Source organism: Eptesicus fuscus, chromosome 8, assembly GCF_027574615.1.
Source record: "Eptesicus fuscus isolate TK198812 chromosome 8, DD_ASM_mEF_20220401, whole genome shotgun sequence".
Classification (NCBI taxonomy): domain Eukaryota; kingdom Metazoa; phylum Chordata; class Mammalia; order Chiroptera; family Vespertilionidae; genus Eptesicus; species Eptesicus fuscus.
In genome coordinates this window covers 78,653,474-78,669,383 of record NC_072480.1, presented here as the reverse complement: position 1 = coordinate 78,669,383, position 15,910 = coordinate 78,653,474, and the positions used below count along the sequence as shown (strand labels likewise).

General features: G+C 39.6%; 1 protein-coding gene across 3 annotated transcripts; it reads left to right on the top strand.

Moving 5' to 3' along the window:
• The first annotated feature begins 10,275 nt into the window (after positions 1 to 10,275).
• Positions 10,276 to 13,019, top strand: MBD3L1 (methyl-CpG binding domain protein 3 like 1). 3 transcript variants are annotated; one of them, XM_028148674.2, is made up of 3 exons: positions 10,306 to 10,404; positions 11,502 to 11,560; positions 12,416 to 13,019. In XM_028148674.2, exon 3 carries the CDS (start codon positions 12,437 to 12,439, stop codon positions 13,013 to 13,015), a length of 579 nt encoding a protein of 192 aa, XP_028004475.2. In that variant the 5' UTR covers positions 10,306 to 10,404; positions 11,502 to 11,560; positions 12,416 to 12,436; the 3' UTR covers positions 13,016 to 13,019. The 3 variants fall into 3 exon arrangements, with proteins under 3 accessions (XP_028004476.2, XP_028004475.2, XP_008142227.2); XM_028148675.2 differs by lacking the exons at positions 10,306 to 10,404; positions 11,502 to 11,560 and adding an exon at positions 10,276 to 10,299; XM_008144005.3 differs by lacking the exon at positions 11,502 to 11,560.
• Positions 13,020 to 15,910: the final 2,891 nt, after the last annotated feature.

Genomic DNA, 15,910 nt, shown 5'->3' with positions numbered 1-15,910 from the left:
TTCCTGGTGCTTTCTACTCTACCATCTTCCCATAATCCTCTAAAAATTGGTTTAGTGTATCTAATGGAAGTAGTCTCATCTTGTAAAAAAAAGAAAAATACTTTTTTTTTAAAAATCAGTATTTTTACTTATTTAACAGACTTGATTTCAAATAACTTAGCTGTTTCTAAAAAAAACTGAATATTCCTTCCATGACTGAAAAGCAACTGTCACAGATATCCAAAGGAATGAACTGTAAATTCTGAAGACAATAATAATAATGAGTAAGGTTTACCAACTATTTATTATGAATCAGACTGTTAGGTAAACTTGTAAATCTTCACAACACCCTGTGCAAGGAAAAACTTAACAGGTTGGAATGAATAAAAAAGATTACTGGATTATCCTCTCAATGGGATGCTTGATCATGCCTTTGAATAGGCTATTTGACACTTCAATAGAGGTAGGAGTTAATTTATATAAAACCGATAACAATGAGAATATTTCCTAACTGTTGCTATGCAAAGGATTCCTGTCCATGGGAATGCAAGTGATTTTGTCCTGTAGAGAATAATAAAATCAAATCCTCATTTGAACCACTTTTAGCATTTTCCTCATTAAAGAGCAAGTTAAATAAAATCTTTGGCACGTGTTCATTTTATATCTGCATGAGAGTCAACAGTTCCTACCATATAAGTGTTCACAAATTTTAATCTTCATGCATTTATAGGTAATGCTGGCATCCTTGTTTATAGATGAGAAATAGACTACGGTATTGAAGGCCACATAAACACCAGGTAGAGGAGATGGGATGCAGATCCCAGTGAGGCCAGAGTTCGTCTCCTTGACTATCTTGTGGTATTTTGCAAGTAAACACCACAGAAGGAAAGGACCCAAACCTGTTTTGTGCGATGAGAGCTTCACTGGGGTAAGGTTGAGTCTTGGAAAAAAACTCCTTAGAGGAAGTACTAGTAACCACTACCATTCACATTACTTTAGAGCAAATGGCATTTTTCTTGCAGTATTTTCTGCTTTAAGCAGATCATGTTCTATATACCACAATGCTTACAAATGCCACCTAACTTGTTAAGACAAAACAAACAAAAAAAAAACATTCAAAATAAATTCTGCACACAATTAAGTCTACCTTCCTGTCCAGTGCTATTAGGTTCTGGGAGAAGAACAAAAGTAAAACTACTTCTGCCCCCAAGGAATTTACAATGAATCCTAAGAAGACTCCCTAAGTGTAAATCTAAAAATAGGATATTGTTTGGCTCAAGGGGAAAAAATTGCTTTTTAACTAAGAAGGTTGAAAGGAAATTATTTCCTTGGGTTCAAACTGTTGTATATGACTGTTTTAAGCCTCTTAAATGGAGTACTCCTTGGGACCCAAAGTTGTTCCACCTCAAATGTAAATTTTTTAAAACTTCGAATTGCTGTTCCTGTTATTTCTGAACCTATCATTTCCTTCAAGTATAATTCTGACCATTTAATTGCCTAAATCTCTAGTGCCTACCCATTGCCTACAGAAAAGGAAGGGGGGAAAGGAGATTAGTATTGAGAATTTGTGCTCTCTGCAAACTACCTTGTTTAATCCTCACAACAACCCTGTGAGTTAACCACTAGTCTCACCACTTATGCCTTTCTCTTTTCCTAAATGGTTTCTCATCTCCTTTTTACACTTAGTTCTCCTATTTTATCTTTACTAGAATCCCACCAAAATCTTTGGGGAATTAAGTAATTTCATATTTGTAACACAAGCAAACTAGATGATTTGGGCATAACTGCAATCCAACTTCCAAGATAGATCATGAAAATAACAATTTAAAATGTCATATGCCTTATTGAACTTCATTTGTTAACAAACACAGCATGCGTGCTGCTCACTCAGCTATTTGAATGTTTTGGGCTGCCCTCAATTTCCAGACAATTCAAACTGTAGATCTCCTTCATTTGTATAATAGACCATCGACTTTGCCATCTTGTATCTAAAGCTTTCTAATCTCCAATAACACCACGTGTCTACACTGTAGTCAACTCAGTCATGAATAGGCTTCTAACCACAGCATGTCAGCAGCTTAATAAATGAAACAAGTGTGTGTCATCAGTACATTTCTCTTGTTCCCCCAAGTTTTACTTCTGAATCAAATTTGATCCCAGAGAGCAGTATACCTGGACATATATTAGTTCCTTGCTTTTAGTAAAAACAACAGCCATGTGAATAACATCTCTATGTTTCTTTATGAGGATCCATGTAATAAACTTCTCTCAGAATTTAGTGCAAGTAAAAGTTTATCTAGTCAAACTTCTATGACTCCTTTTATCAGATGAATCCTATTGCTTCCCCTTTTCAGCTCCTACTAGAGAGCTCAGAGCCAATGGCTATGCTCACTTTCTCACCCCAGCTTCTTGTAACATTGACCTGGGTCTTTCCTTAAATAGTCTCTGATCTCCTTTTTATATCTACAATTTTTACCATTTTATTTTGTCTTAATTTTAAAAAGCTAACCCAAATTTGGGGAATAATTAGGTAAAGGGTAAATAAGTACATAGTTATAACTTGGACATATATAACCTAGAGGTCCCAGTTTTTAAAACATGTGTGGGAATGAGCCATTTCACAGCATACAAATTCCTAAGTGAGGCACATAGGCAAAAGTGGTGACGAAGGCAAGGGTTATAGTGTCTTATCACCCTAGCACTTAAAAAAAAAGAGTGAATAGTTTAAATTACTACAGATGATAGTGTGCCGAGTATTTCTCCATTTAACCTGGTAAATGAACATGGAGGGTCAGACGTTGTGGTGTGTGCTGCGCATTCAGAGGAAGAAAGCCCCTGACTTGAAGCAGTGTATTGTCTAGTGAGGGAGACCCACAAGAAAACAAGTCACAGAATAATATGCTTTTAATAAAAGCAGGAATGGACATGGGTATTGTGAAAGAACCTAGGAAGGACTCCAAAGGCAAATCACAAAAACTTTCCAGTAGGGGTGGTGCCTAAGCTGAGACTTAAAACGCTAGAGGAGTTAGCCAGTCCAAGGAGGGAAGAGGGGATGACTGTTTGGGGTAGACATACCATGTGTCAAGGTGCAGAAGCTATAGGGCACATACAGCATTCTGGATACTCAAAGGAGTTGGGCCTGGCAAGAGCATAGGATGAGAGTTGGGGTGTGAGAAGAGAGCCACTTCCTGTCTTTTAGGAATCTTTTATATGTCTTTATTTTTTAATATGTTTTTATTGATTTGAGAGAGAGGAAGGGTGAAAGAGACAGAGAAACTGATGACAGAGAAACATCGATAGGCTGCCTCCTGCACACCCCCTACTGGGAATGGAGCCCACAACTTGGGCATGTGCCCTGACCAGGAATCTAACCGGTGACCTCTCTTGGTGCATGGGATGACACTCAACCAACTGAGCCCCATGGGCTGGGCTCTTTCTGTATTTTTACTGTTGATGCTATTACAGATGTCCCCATTTCCCCCTTTTATAAGTCTTATAGGAGACTTATGAGACTTATACAATATAGAAGTCTTAACAGGAGTTTGGTTTACTAAAGAATTTGTATTTTACACTAAAATATTTGGGAACCTCAGAATGACTTTAAGCTAAGACCTAATATGATCAGATTTACATTTTAGAAATCTGATTTGCATCTAGAAAAATTTCTCTGCTGACTGGAGAATGGAGGCCATACTGGAGAGTTAGAAACCCATGGCTGTGCTGGCAATACAAGTGAGAAAACATAAGGCCTTGCATTCATAAAGGTGGAGATAACTCGAATGCAGGCACCTCTGCTTCCTGTAATGGTGGACTAGGCAAGTGGGTCAATTCTCATACTGGAGATAATTTAAAAATAGGATGAAATATAAAAAGCATTTTTAAAAAATAGACTTTATTGACTTTTTACAGAGAGGAAGGGAGAGGGATAGAGAGTTAGAAACATCAATGAGAGAGAAACATCGATCAGCTGCCTCCTGCACACTCCCTACTGGGTATGTGCCCGCAACCAAGGTACATGCCCTTGACTGGAATCGAACCTGGGACCCTTGAGTCCACAGGCCGACGCTCTATCCACTGAGCCAAACTGGTTAAGGCAAAAGTATTTTCCTAAAGACATAAAAGAACTAATGAGCAAGTGAGGAACTGCTGCACCAAGATCTAGGAGAAGACAGACCAAGAGGTGATGAATCCAGAATTCGCCCAGGCCAAGTGGTAGCCAAGAGACTGAGCAACATTTCCAACAGCCAGATACATTTGATTCCAAATCTGGGGTTCACAGCCTGTTCAACTCAAGGGGTCTGAGAACCTGGTTAAGAAAAAAATTACATCTTCCTTTTCACTAGCCTCTACATCAGTGGTTCTCAACCTTCCTAATGCTGCGACCCTTTAATACAGTTCCTCATATTGTGGTGACCCCCAACCATAAAATTATTTTCGTTGCTACTTCATAACTGCAATTTTGCTACTGTTATGAATTGTAATGTAAATATCTGTGTTTTCTGATGGTCTTAGGCGACCCTGCTAGTCATGACCCACAGTTTGAGAACTGCTGCTGTAGAGCCTAAGACCATCAGAAAACACAGATATTTACATTACAATTCATTAACAGTAGCAAACTTACAGTTATGAAGTAGCAATGAAAATAATTTTATGATTGGGGGTCACCACAACATGAGGAACTGTATTAAAGGGTCACGGCATTAGGAAGGTTGAGAACCACTGCTCTAAATGAAGCTTAGACTTTCCTTTTGTTATGAATCTAAGCTACAAGCCATAGAAATATTAAGCAGTACTACTTGTGACTTTCTTTTACCAACAAAAATGAGATATTTTCGTACCACATTTACAGTTGTTGAAATTTTTGCTACTACCAACACTGCTGCATTGAATAGCTTTGTGTCTGTCATTTAATTTGTGTATAGGGATATCTGTAAGATAAGTAGGATTGTAGTGGTACCTTCTCTATTGTGTATGCTAATCCTCCGTGGGTTATGTACTTTGCAGTTACATTCTGCTAGTCTGTGCTGAGCTTGTTGGCTTTTCTTATTGTGTCCTTTATCATGAGAAGTAGTTAATTTAATACATACTCAATTTTCTTTATGGTTTGTGCTTCTTATGTGTTACTTGAGGAACCTTTCCTCATCCCAACAACATCAATATATTTTCCAATATTTTCTTTGAAAACTTTAAAGTTTTGTTTTTCACCTAAAATTAATTTGGGGATATGGTATATTGTAGGAATATAAACTTTTTCCAATATGGGTGGCCACTTGTCCCAGTATCATTTATTGAATAGTCCATTCTTTCCCTCATTAGTCTATTAATTTTTTCTTATTCTAAAACCACACTGTTTTCATTACAATATCTTTTAGTTTTAACTTGTTTTAAATTGCACAAATATATATCATTGTAAATAGTTTGGAAAGAAAAGCTGAGGGAAAAAATAAAAATCTCACCATTCTAAAATAACCACCAATAAAGTGTTGTTGTGTACGCTTCCTTTTTGATGCTACAGTTAAATGATTGAGCAAAATGATAAAATGTATGGAAAACAGGCCTAATGAGGAAAGGAAGGAATTCTTTAGCTTAAATAGGGGAGCACAGGAAAAATAAAATATGTTCTTAAGAATAAAGGATTTTTTAGAATAATGCTAAACAGTAGTTCCTTTTTTAAAAAGACCTAGCAAGAATAAAATTATGTCAAAAGAAATGTACTCTGAACATGAGGCAAGCCTTTGGACTACCCAGAAGCCAAAATAATGAATGAGGTGGTTGTTATGGACTAAATGTTTGTATCCTCAACCCCAAACATGATGGTATTTGGAGGCAAGGTATTTAGAGATGAGGCCATGAGGGTGAGACCTCAATAATGGGATTAGTGCCCGTATATGAAGAGGAATTGACCAAAGCCATCTCATCTTTCCACCATGTGAGGATACAGCAAGAAGGCTGCCATCTGCAAGCCAGGAAGAGAGCTCTCACCAGAACCTATCTGTGCTGGCACCAGGATCTCGCACATCCAGCCTTCAGAACTGTGAAAAACAAATGTGTTTTTCAAGTCACCCAATCTATGATATTTTGTTATAGTGGCTTAACTAAGACAGCAATCGAGATCCATGGAATTTCCATCACTGGGAGACCCTGGGAAAGGTGTAGCTCCGCCCTCTGTCAGATGGGAAGCTGAGCATCCCTTACCGCTTGTCATTCACAGTCAACCAAGATGCCTTAGACTTCAGTGACCTTTGAGATGAAACTGCCTAATTTTAGTGAATTAGCTCTAACAGCCAGGGGTCTGGATATGATGATCCATCAGTCCATGTGGTAATTAGAGGCATACTAGATCTGATGACCCAGTTTGATCCTGGTTTTTAAGAGACAAATTAGTCTTGTGGGATAAAAAATTCAGAAAGAAATGGTTAGGAAATTATTTAATTGAAAGGAAGAAGGAAGGAATTAAAACAAGTATTATTTTTAATGAATGTTAAAAGACCAAAATTTTTCTAATATTATGATTAGACGGAGGAAAGCAATGGAAAAGAAACTGGGAGTCTCATTAAAATCAAGCTGCTTTTCTAAAGCAGAAATTGGCACACTCAGGAACATGAAGGGAGAACAAAAGAGAAAAGTGACAAGTGACGAAGAAGGCCAAACCTAGAACTTTTTATGAAGAGGAAAGAGACCTATATTGTATCATGAAGAAAATGTGTTGTTTTGTTTTGTTTTGTTTTGTTTTTGTCATTCAGAAAACAAAACCCTGGAATGGTTTATCAAAGAAGATTGTGGCAGCTAGGGTGTTAGAAATGCCAAAAAAAAGTAACAGATGTTTTTATGTCCTGAAAAGGTTAAACACTTGCTTGTCTAACACATGTAAAGGGCAGGACCAGAAAATCTCTTGCATTTTCTTCCAATTTTCAATCTGCCTGCAGCCCAGCAGTCTTTTGCAGGTTGACAAGAAGTCCCACATGTGTCTCTTTCAGAAACTTAACACCAGTTCCTTACATTTTCAATGTGCTTTTTTTTCCCCCCAAATGTTTTGACAAGGGGCAGGGTACAATGAAATGATCCCAGGATTTAGAGTCAGAAAACTAGGCTCGAGTCCTGAATCTGCATTTTTATTAACTCGGGAACCTTGGAGAAATTACTTTCTTCTCTGTAACATAGGGATAATAATAATAATACCAACATAACAGGGTTGTTGCCAGGGAAAAGTGAGTTGAGGTCTGAAAGGATTTGGAGAATTCGCAAATATTTTGCATTATAAATAGTTAAATCATTATTGTCTCCGTCTGCTATACATTGATGTAGAGTGGTACCACTTTCCCATTGGCAGGTGTATCAGAGCTTTCCCACGACCACCAGGAAGTGATTTGGCCAAGGCTGGAACGTACCACTTCTAACTCGGAAAATCGGTTCTCTCTCCCTGACCCCACACGGCTTGTCAAGCAGAACTGTGTTCTGGCCTTGCACCCTTCAGATGGCACTGACACACGCAATCCCTGCCCAACTGCCCAGCTTCCAACTGTGTTAAGTGGTAAGGCTGCTTAGTTTGTGGGAGATCTTTTCCAGTTCTCACTTCGGTTGAGTATGTTCTTCTGACTCGAGGTCTCTTTGTGGGTGAAAAGCTTCTAGAATCTGAGACATTTGCATACGCGTGCATGCACCTGTGTGTTTAACAGACTTGGCAGGTTTAAGTGTGCGGGACAAATGCGCACAATCCTGATAAAAGGTCAAAATAATTGACTGAAGAAATCGCTCTTTCAGTCTCCATTCGCTTTGATGGTGGTGCCAGGGTCACGTGGAGCTAGATGCTTGGCCTTAGCCAATGCAAATAGAGAAAAACAAACTTTTACACAATGTAGGTCAATTGAAAACCTAGAACTAATTGAAAGCCTCAAGAACAAGAGAAATCTAGAAAAATTCTGTCCCCTCCCCCCCCAAATAAATTCACACGTAAAATAACAGAAAAGTAGATAATAGAGAAATAAACACAACTATAACAGACTGATCTCAACAAAGCAAAATAGGGGTATTGCTAGAATTATCAATATAGAATTCAAGGCAAAAAGATTAACTAAGATAAAGAGGTTTACCGTCTATTGATATAAGATAAAATAACCAAGAAAATATAATACTAATCAGCCTTCACATACCAAATAAAACAGTGTTACACTAATAAAAAGCATCAACTGTTAGAGAATATATGAATTTGAGAATGACAATCATCATAGGAGACTTGAATACTTCAACTGGAGAAAACACTTACTTTTTAAAGAAAATTTGTTTACATACTAGCCAACAAAGAAAATCTCCTTTCTGTCTGTTGGCTGACTACTCCTACATGTGCTTTATCTACATGCTAGAGGCCTGGTGCACGAATTTGTGCATGGGTGGTGTCTGGTGGGCCCGCCCAAATGGGGGCCGATCAGGCCAGGCCCTGTGGGGGGGTAGGGCGGGGAGGAGGGGCTGCGGGAGGTCGGCCAGCCCCGTCCCAGGGTGGGGGGCTGATCAGGGGTGGGGCTGGCTGGGGGAAGGGGCCGCAGGCAGTTAGCCAGCTGGCCCTGCCCTCGATCAGGCCGGTTGGCCAGCTGCAGTGAGCATCATAGCGACCAGTCGTTCTGGTCGTTCCGGTGTTCTGGTCGCTGGCTTTTTATATATATAGTTTATAAATAAAATGTGAAACATTTTCCGACACTATAAGCTCTAAAGGGCGGGTACTAGAGCCTGAATGTATCTTGAAAGCACTCCATAACATAAGGTGAATAAATCACTGAACAACATTGTTGAATGCATTATCAGTATCACATATGTCATGCTACAGGCATCACCAAGCACAATCACACCCAAAAGTACCTGATCTGTCCTGCACCTTCCTCCTCAATGCTACTGAGGGACCCCTGGGGCTTTGTAGACCCTGATAGCTATACACACTAAAGGTTCTCTTCTCTCTGTCAGCAAACCCCAGTTTTTGTGCTAATTCCTGCAATTCACTAGGTCTGCACCCTGATCTTTCCTTTACCCATGGGAGAAGTGTCACCCCCAGAAATGGGCACCACAGAAAATGTTTTCCTGGCCTGTGGCAGGTAGAAGAGTGTCATGACAAAGTGGGATTTGGGAAACCCCTCCAGGTGTTGTCAGAGGAGTGGAGCCAGGGGATTTGTCAGTAAGGACTTGCCTGTCTGGTGGGCTTTGGTAGTTAAACAGTAGGCGGGGCTGGCAGTTTCGGAGTTCCCAGCATAGAGCAATCAATATAATAGTACTCTAATCAGAATCAGCTTACTGAGGCACAAATTAATCCAGTGTCATCTGTCCCCTGACTGGCTCACTAATCCAATAGTGATTTAGTAATGATGATAGTCATAGTCTATCATCTCCTTCTCATTTATTGGCTAGAGTAATTATTCTTTACATATCTTGGATATTTACACATAGTAAAGGTAAAGGGAATTTTAAAACAACCCTCCCTGAAAAAGTTTTCCAAACATATTGAATGTTTAATAGAAGCTGAAGAAAGGGGAATTAATAAAAATCTTGACTCTTAGTCTCTGGTTTTGGCTCTTCCTAACTGACTTCTGACTTCTCACTTGAGATTAGTCCAGTTAGGACTACGTAGAAATGCAACCTCATGGCATTTGAGTGGTGATGGCACTCTTGGGACAACACTGGTTTGGTTTTGTTAGTGTACGTGTGTGTGTGTGTGTGTGTGTGTGTGTGTGAGTGAGAGAGAGAGAGAGAGAGAGAGAGAGAGAGAGAGAGAGAGAGAGAGAGAGAGAGAGAATGTTTGCATCTTGCAGTGGGGTCCAGGGTATACTTCTTACCTTGGGAAAATTTTCCCTGACCACTTTCTGGGGGCTTTATTTTCCCTCATGGCTTGACCAGCTCTGTCCAATAGTAGGATTAAGCAATCTACATATTATGAAATATAATTTTTAGTAGCCACATTAAATAAAGTCAAAACAGGTGAAAGTAATTTTAGTTGTATATTTTCACCCAGTAGAGCCAAGCTATTATGATTCCTAAATGTCATCAGTGTAAACATTAAGTTCATTTACATTTTTTGTACTGAGTCCAGAAGTCCAGTTTGTACATTCCATTTATAACAAACTCTCGCTTTAGATTTTATAAGATTCACAGCCATCAGATAATATTCACATAAATAAATTATCCAAATATATTTAAAAGTTTCCTGCTCAAAGATCATGTCAGATGGACAATGAAAAGTTCCTGTTGGGTCTAGTAACAAAGGAGTCATTGTGACCTTAGCCTAGAATGGCAAGGGCAGGTGGCAGTGCGGCTGAAGCTGATCTGAGGAGGTGGGTGAAGGTGAGGCCACAGAGACACAGGCTGCAGATGACCTTTCTCAATGGTTCACAACTAAGGGGTGGGAGTAGAAAGAGCAGTGGTTGAAGAGAGGTCCAGGGAGATCAGGTGAGAAATTTCCGTGTAGTTAGGAAAGACTTACAGCTATGTAAATGCTGAGGGGAGGATTCAGTTCATAAAGAGAGATTAAAAGTACAGGGGGCGCCCTAGCCTTTTGGCTCAGTGGATAGAGCAACAGCCCTCAGACTGAAGGGTCCCGGGTTTGATTCTGGTCAAGGGCACCTACCTTTGGTTGCAGGCTCGATCCCCAGCCCTGGTCAGGGTGCATGCGGGAGACAACCAGTTGATGTTTCTCTCTCACTGTCTCTTCCCCATCTCTTCCATTCTCTGAAAAAAAAAAAAAAAAAGTCAATGGAAAAATATCTTCGGGTGAGGATTAACAACAAAAATAAGTACAGAGGAAATATGGAAATGTTGGTGGGAAGAGCTTAATAAGAAGGAAGAAGAGATGAGATCTAGATCACCATTGGAGAATAAAAGAAATTTATTTAAATATTATTAGAGCAAATTGGGAAGCAATGGAAGCTTATCAGAGATATTTGCCGATTTGGCAACTACATAGGTAAAATTTCAATCTAATAGTATTTTACAAGTTTTCTGTGAAATAGCAGACGAATTAAGGGATATCAAATATATATGAAAGAAAAAAGTGGAGAAAATTTGAAACAGGCTTTAGGAAAAATTGAGGAGTAAATATGTCAACACATAAAAAGAAAGTAAAATTTTCAGGCATTATGGGTGTTTCACGATAGATGTAGGTGATTTTGTATTTACAGTGGTATCCAAATATCGTGCAATTATCTTAAGACCAGTAGTAGCTATAGCATGGCAGATAATCAGATCTTTAAATTTGAAGTTTTATACAAGGTAGACATGATGAGTGGTAAAGAATTTTGGATTATTCCAGGGAATTATTGAGATCATAGTCCATGGAATTCAGGATTAATAGGAATGTGTGTGTGTTATGTGCCATTGAGTCAGCTCCGACTCCCAGCAACCCTATGAATGAGTTATGTCCAACAGCCTTGTTCTGTCCTCAAAGCCCTGTCCAGCTCCTGTAGATTCATGCCTATGGCTTCTGTTATGGAGTCAATCCATCTCCCATTTATTATTCCTCTTTCCCTGCTGCCTTCTATTTTTCCCAGGATTATTGTCTTTTCCAAAGAACCATGCCTTCTAATTGATATGAAGTGGGGAAATTAAGGTAAGAATTTGGTGATCTGGCATAACTTGCAATCTTGAAGAATGAGTATCTATTGTATGAGTGTTTAAAAATATTAGAAATCAGACATTTGTAGTGGATGAATATGTTTTCTGAATTATTTATTTTTGAACATGACCAAACTTCTGGGATATGGGAGTGAGTCACTAAAAGTGGGTTGCTTGGTGATATCACTAATGATTTTAGCTCTGATTTTAGCTCTGAAATCCAAGTGGTCAATGGGTTAACCCAGTGGTCGGCAAACTGCGGCTCTGTTGACTAATGAGTTTGCCGACCAATGCGTAAGACATTACCCTTACCCAGAAGTTTTGTCTTCAGGTTAAAGACATTAGTACACTATTAAAATGTTTTTTAAGTGTTTTTCCCTAGCAGTGGTCAGCAAACTCATTAGTCAACAGAGCGGCAAACCACGGCTCATGAGCCACATGTGGCTCGCGAGCCGCAGTTTGCCGACCACTGGGTTAGCCAAATGAATACTCACATAATACAAAAGAATGGTAGGAATTTGGACTTAGAAAAAGATTGGGTACTGTGTATCATGAGAGAGTACCAAAACTAAATCAGGTGTAGTGAGAGTGACAATGACAAAAAGAGAATAAAATCATATTCTTAAAGGAGAGGGTCTTATGAGGTGTTGGAGGATAAATGATCTGGACTAGCTTCTGGGTTTTGACCTTGAGCTTTCTGTTTTTGACAAATCTGCTTGATGATTTCCCAGGATGCAGGTCAGATCTATCCCCAGAGGGAGGGTGGAAGTACAAGACAGCTGAAGTAATTGTCCTAAGAAGGCAAGCTTCATTTATCATGTAGATCCAATTTCACGATTTATTTTTATAGAGTAAATGGAAAAGAGATACGATGGTCAAGACTTCACAGAGGAAGTGTCATGATTGGGTAAACCAATCCAAACCAAAGCCTGATTTAAGCATCTCCATCCCACTGAGGATGTCCAATAACATTTTCAAGAGTCCAGTTACGAGAATCACATCCCACCCAGGCAATGAGGTCAGATATCATCAGTGGGAGGAAACCTTGGACAAGCCCCAACAAGTGTGCTGGCAGAAGAGACTTCAAGGACTCCAGGCCTGCAGCAGCACAGGACAACTCTTAAGTCCTTTTGATCTTACCAAAGCCCTGCAAACACTTGTGCCTAGTTGCACAGGTGAGTCCCTGCCTGGTGTTCTCACAGGTGGTCCTCACGGCAGCTCCATGTCCAACCCTGCCGGGACCGCCCATGTGGCAGAGATGATTCCAGGAGCTGGTCTGGGTATCCCACAGCTCCCCTGCAAACAATTTCTGGTAACGGAGAAAGATATCAAGAAACAGGAAAGGAAAATGAAGATGGCAAGAGAGAGACTGGCGAGAGCGTTGATTGCAGACAGACTCGCTAGTGAGACAGAGAAAGTGAGGGACCAAGAACATCCTGAAAAACACTAGGGGGGGGAAGAGAAGACGGTGCAGATGAAATGGCGTACAACACGTTATTCATGTCTCTTTGCAGAGTCCCTAATGTTTTCTTTCTTTGAGCTTTTAAAACTTTAAAATACACCAATGTGTTTCTTCATTAAACTTCTTCATGTGACATAGGATATATAGACAGTAATCTTTTTGAGGTGAGAGATTTGGTTTCAGGTGAAGAGAGAAAGATCTTTCCTCTTCATGTTGTACTTTCATTTTCCTTTGCTGTGTGTGTTATTTACTTGTATTTTAAAGTCAACAGCGAGTTATCAAAGTCATGGGATTAGTTAGTGTTTTGCCCTCACAGTCACCGAGTAAAACCTACCAGTCAGAATGGATTGTCCTTTTTGTGTAATATTCCAGTAGATTCCAAAATAGTGTTTTAGTAAAGAGCTTTTATATTTATGTTCTAAAATAAGATATCTATTCCTAGGTCTGTATTTTTTCTGTCCTTTGTTGCACAGTAATTTAGAGTTGCATATAATGAGATACCAGACTTTCCTTCATTTTTTAGATTTATATGTGTTTGAATTGAGTTCATGAAGATTGACATGCCATTTGGGAGATGACAATATCAAGAGACACTGTTTTCAGCATCATTGATCTAACAATGAGCTACTGCTTGTTGGGATTTATTTGTCTACTTACCTGATCAAGCATGTTGTATTAACAGATCCTCTTTATCATTGCTAAATTTGTGTGACATATTTATCACTTTCTGAGAGTAATGCATTAAACAATAATAGAGTATCTATAGTATTCATATCTTCCCTAATAATGAATTATTTTTTTAATTGAAGCTTCTCTATTCTCCCATGTAGTAATCATCTGAAATTTTAGTTAGAATGTGTTTTAATGTCTTTCATTAAAATTAATACAAATTTAGCTACACTAATTTTATTCTTTTCCTCATTATTTCTGTTATATTTTTCTAGGTTTACCTTTCTTCTTCCTGATGTACATTCTTTACTAGTTCTTTTACTGAAGGCCTGTGGGAGGTTACTTTGAGACTGTCTATATGCCTAAAAAGGTCTTTATCTCTCTCTTTGACAGAGAGTTTGGCTGGGTTTTTAAATTAGGTTCTTAACAATTTTTTCCTTCCTTGTTAAGTTTAATATTTCTGATATTATCATTATTTAATATTATCATTATTATAATCTTTAGAGAAAGCATTCCGGAGAATGACTGAGGATGTGAAGCTCACATCAAAAATGTGTGAATGGGTAGCATTAGTGTAAGTTTAATTTTTAGCCCTTGGGTATCTTCAGCTGTGGTCGTCTGTGTAGACATCATGCAGTCTATTCAAACACACCCATAGCAGGACAGCACAGCCTGCCTCATGCCCGCGATGCTTTGAGCTGCTTGTTGGGCAGCCTCTGCTAGAACTGTCTAATTGGATTCAATGCAGAGGAAAGTGAGGGTGGGGGTGACGAAAGACTTAATTGTTTTTCCCAGAGGTTTTTTTCCCCCTGAGTTTTATTCATCTTTACATCCAAAGCAGGCACTGTCTTTATAGCCTTTGTGTTACTCGGACTCGGGCTTCCTTCTGCTGCTCTGCAATGAAGGTTAGGAAGACAATGTCTGGAATTCAGGAAATTCTTTGGCATGTTTCTTAATATCACCCTGCCCTGTGATTAATGTCAGTGGAAAACTACAAATAAAACAATCTAGGCAGTATGACTAATGACCCAGACCCTTCAGAGTCCCCAACCAGGCAAAGAAACACAAACTGCTGAGGTGCTTGATAAGAACAAAGGGAATATGAAATAGGAAATGGAAGATGGTAGCTATAAATACCAGCTATGAAAAGGTGAACAGCTGCAAAAACATGTATTTGATGATTATGAGTATTCTCTATTCTGTTATGAATAAGTTTGAGTACATCGTATATATTATACCATATAATGTGTAATATATAATATATGATATATAATGTGAAATATATGATATATAATATATAATATGTAATATATAATATATGGTATATAATAAGTAATATGTCATATATAATGTGTATAATATATAAATACAAAATGAATATATATGTATATAATGTAAAAAGTAGAATTTGCGATAGACTCTTGCTGCAAATGTGGTCCCTTCTTGTTGACTATCAGTGCATTTTGGGCCATTGGAAACCCAAAGACTCAATAAATTATCCCTTCTGGCCATATGGTGGGCATAAGACTTATTAAATACTAGAGGCCCAGTGCACGAAATTCGTGCATGGGTGGTGGTGGGGGGGGAGGTTGTATGTCCCTCAGCCCAGCCTGCACCCTCTCCAATCTGGGACCCCTCGAGGGATGTCTGACTGCCCGTTTAAGCCTGATCTCACCGGGCAGTCGGACATCCCTCTCATAATCCAGGACTGCTGGCTTCCAACCTCTCGCCTGCCTGCCTGCCTGATTGCCCCTAACCACTTCTGCCTGCTGGCCCGATCACACCTAACTGCCCTCCCTTGCCAGCCTGGTCACCCCTAACTGTCTTCCCCTGCCAGCCTGGTTGCCCCCAACTGCCCTCCCTTGCAGGGCTGGTCCCCCCCAACTGTATTCCCTTGCAGGCCTTGTCCCTCCCAAACTGCCCTCCCCTTCAGGCCTGGTCCCCCCCAACTGCCTTTCCCTGCTGGCCTGATCGCCCACAACTGCCCGCCCCTGCCAGTCATCTTGTGGCAGCCATCTTGTGTCCACATGGGGGTGGCCATCTTTGTGTTGGAGTGATGGTCAATTTGCATATTACCTCTTCATTATATAGGATTCCTACATGTAGGGTTGGGTCTCAGGAGCCTCGTAGCCCTGCAGGAGAAACCCATTGGACGCCCATGCCTTCTTCTCGGCCCTGGCCTAGCCCTGGGAATGGGCACTTCTCTTTCTCTTT

Bases quoted from the DNA above. Each gene is read 5' to 3' on its own strand.
- MBD3L1 (XM_028148675.2), top strand. From the start codon at position 12,437: ATGGTCAAGACTTCACAGAGGAAGTGTCATGATTGGGTAAACCAATCC.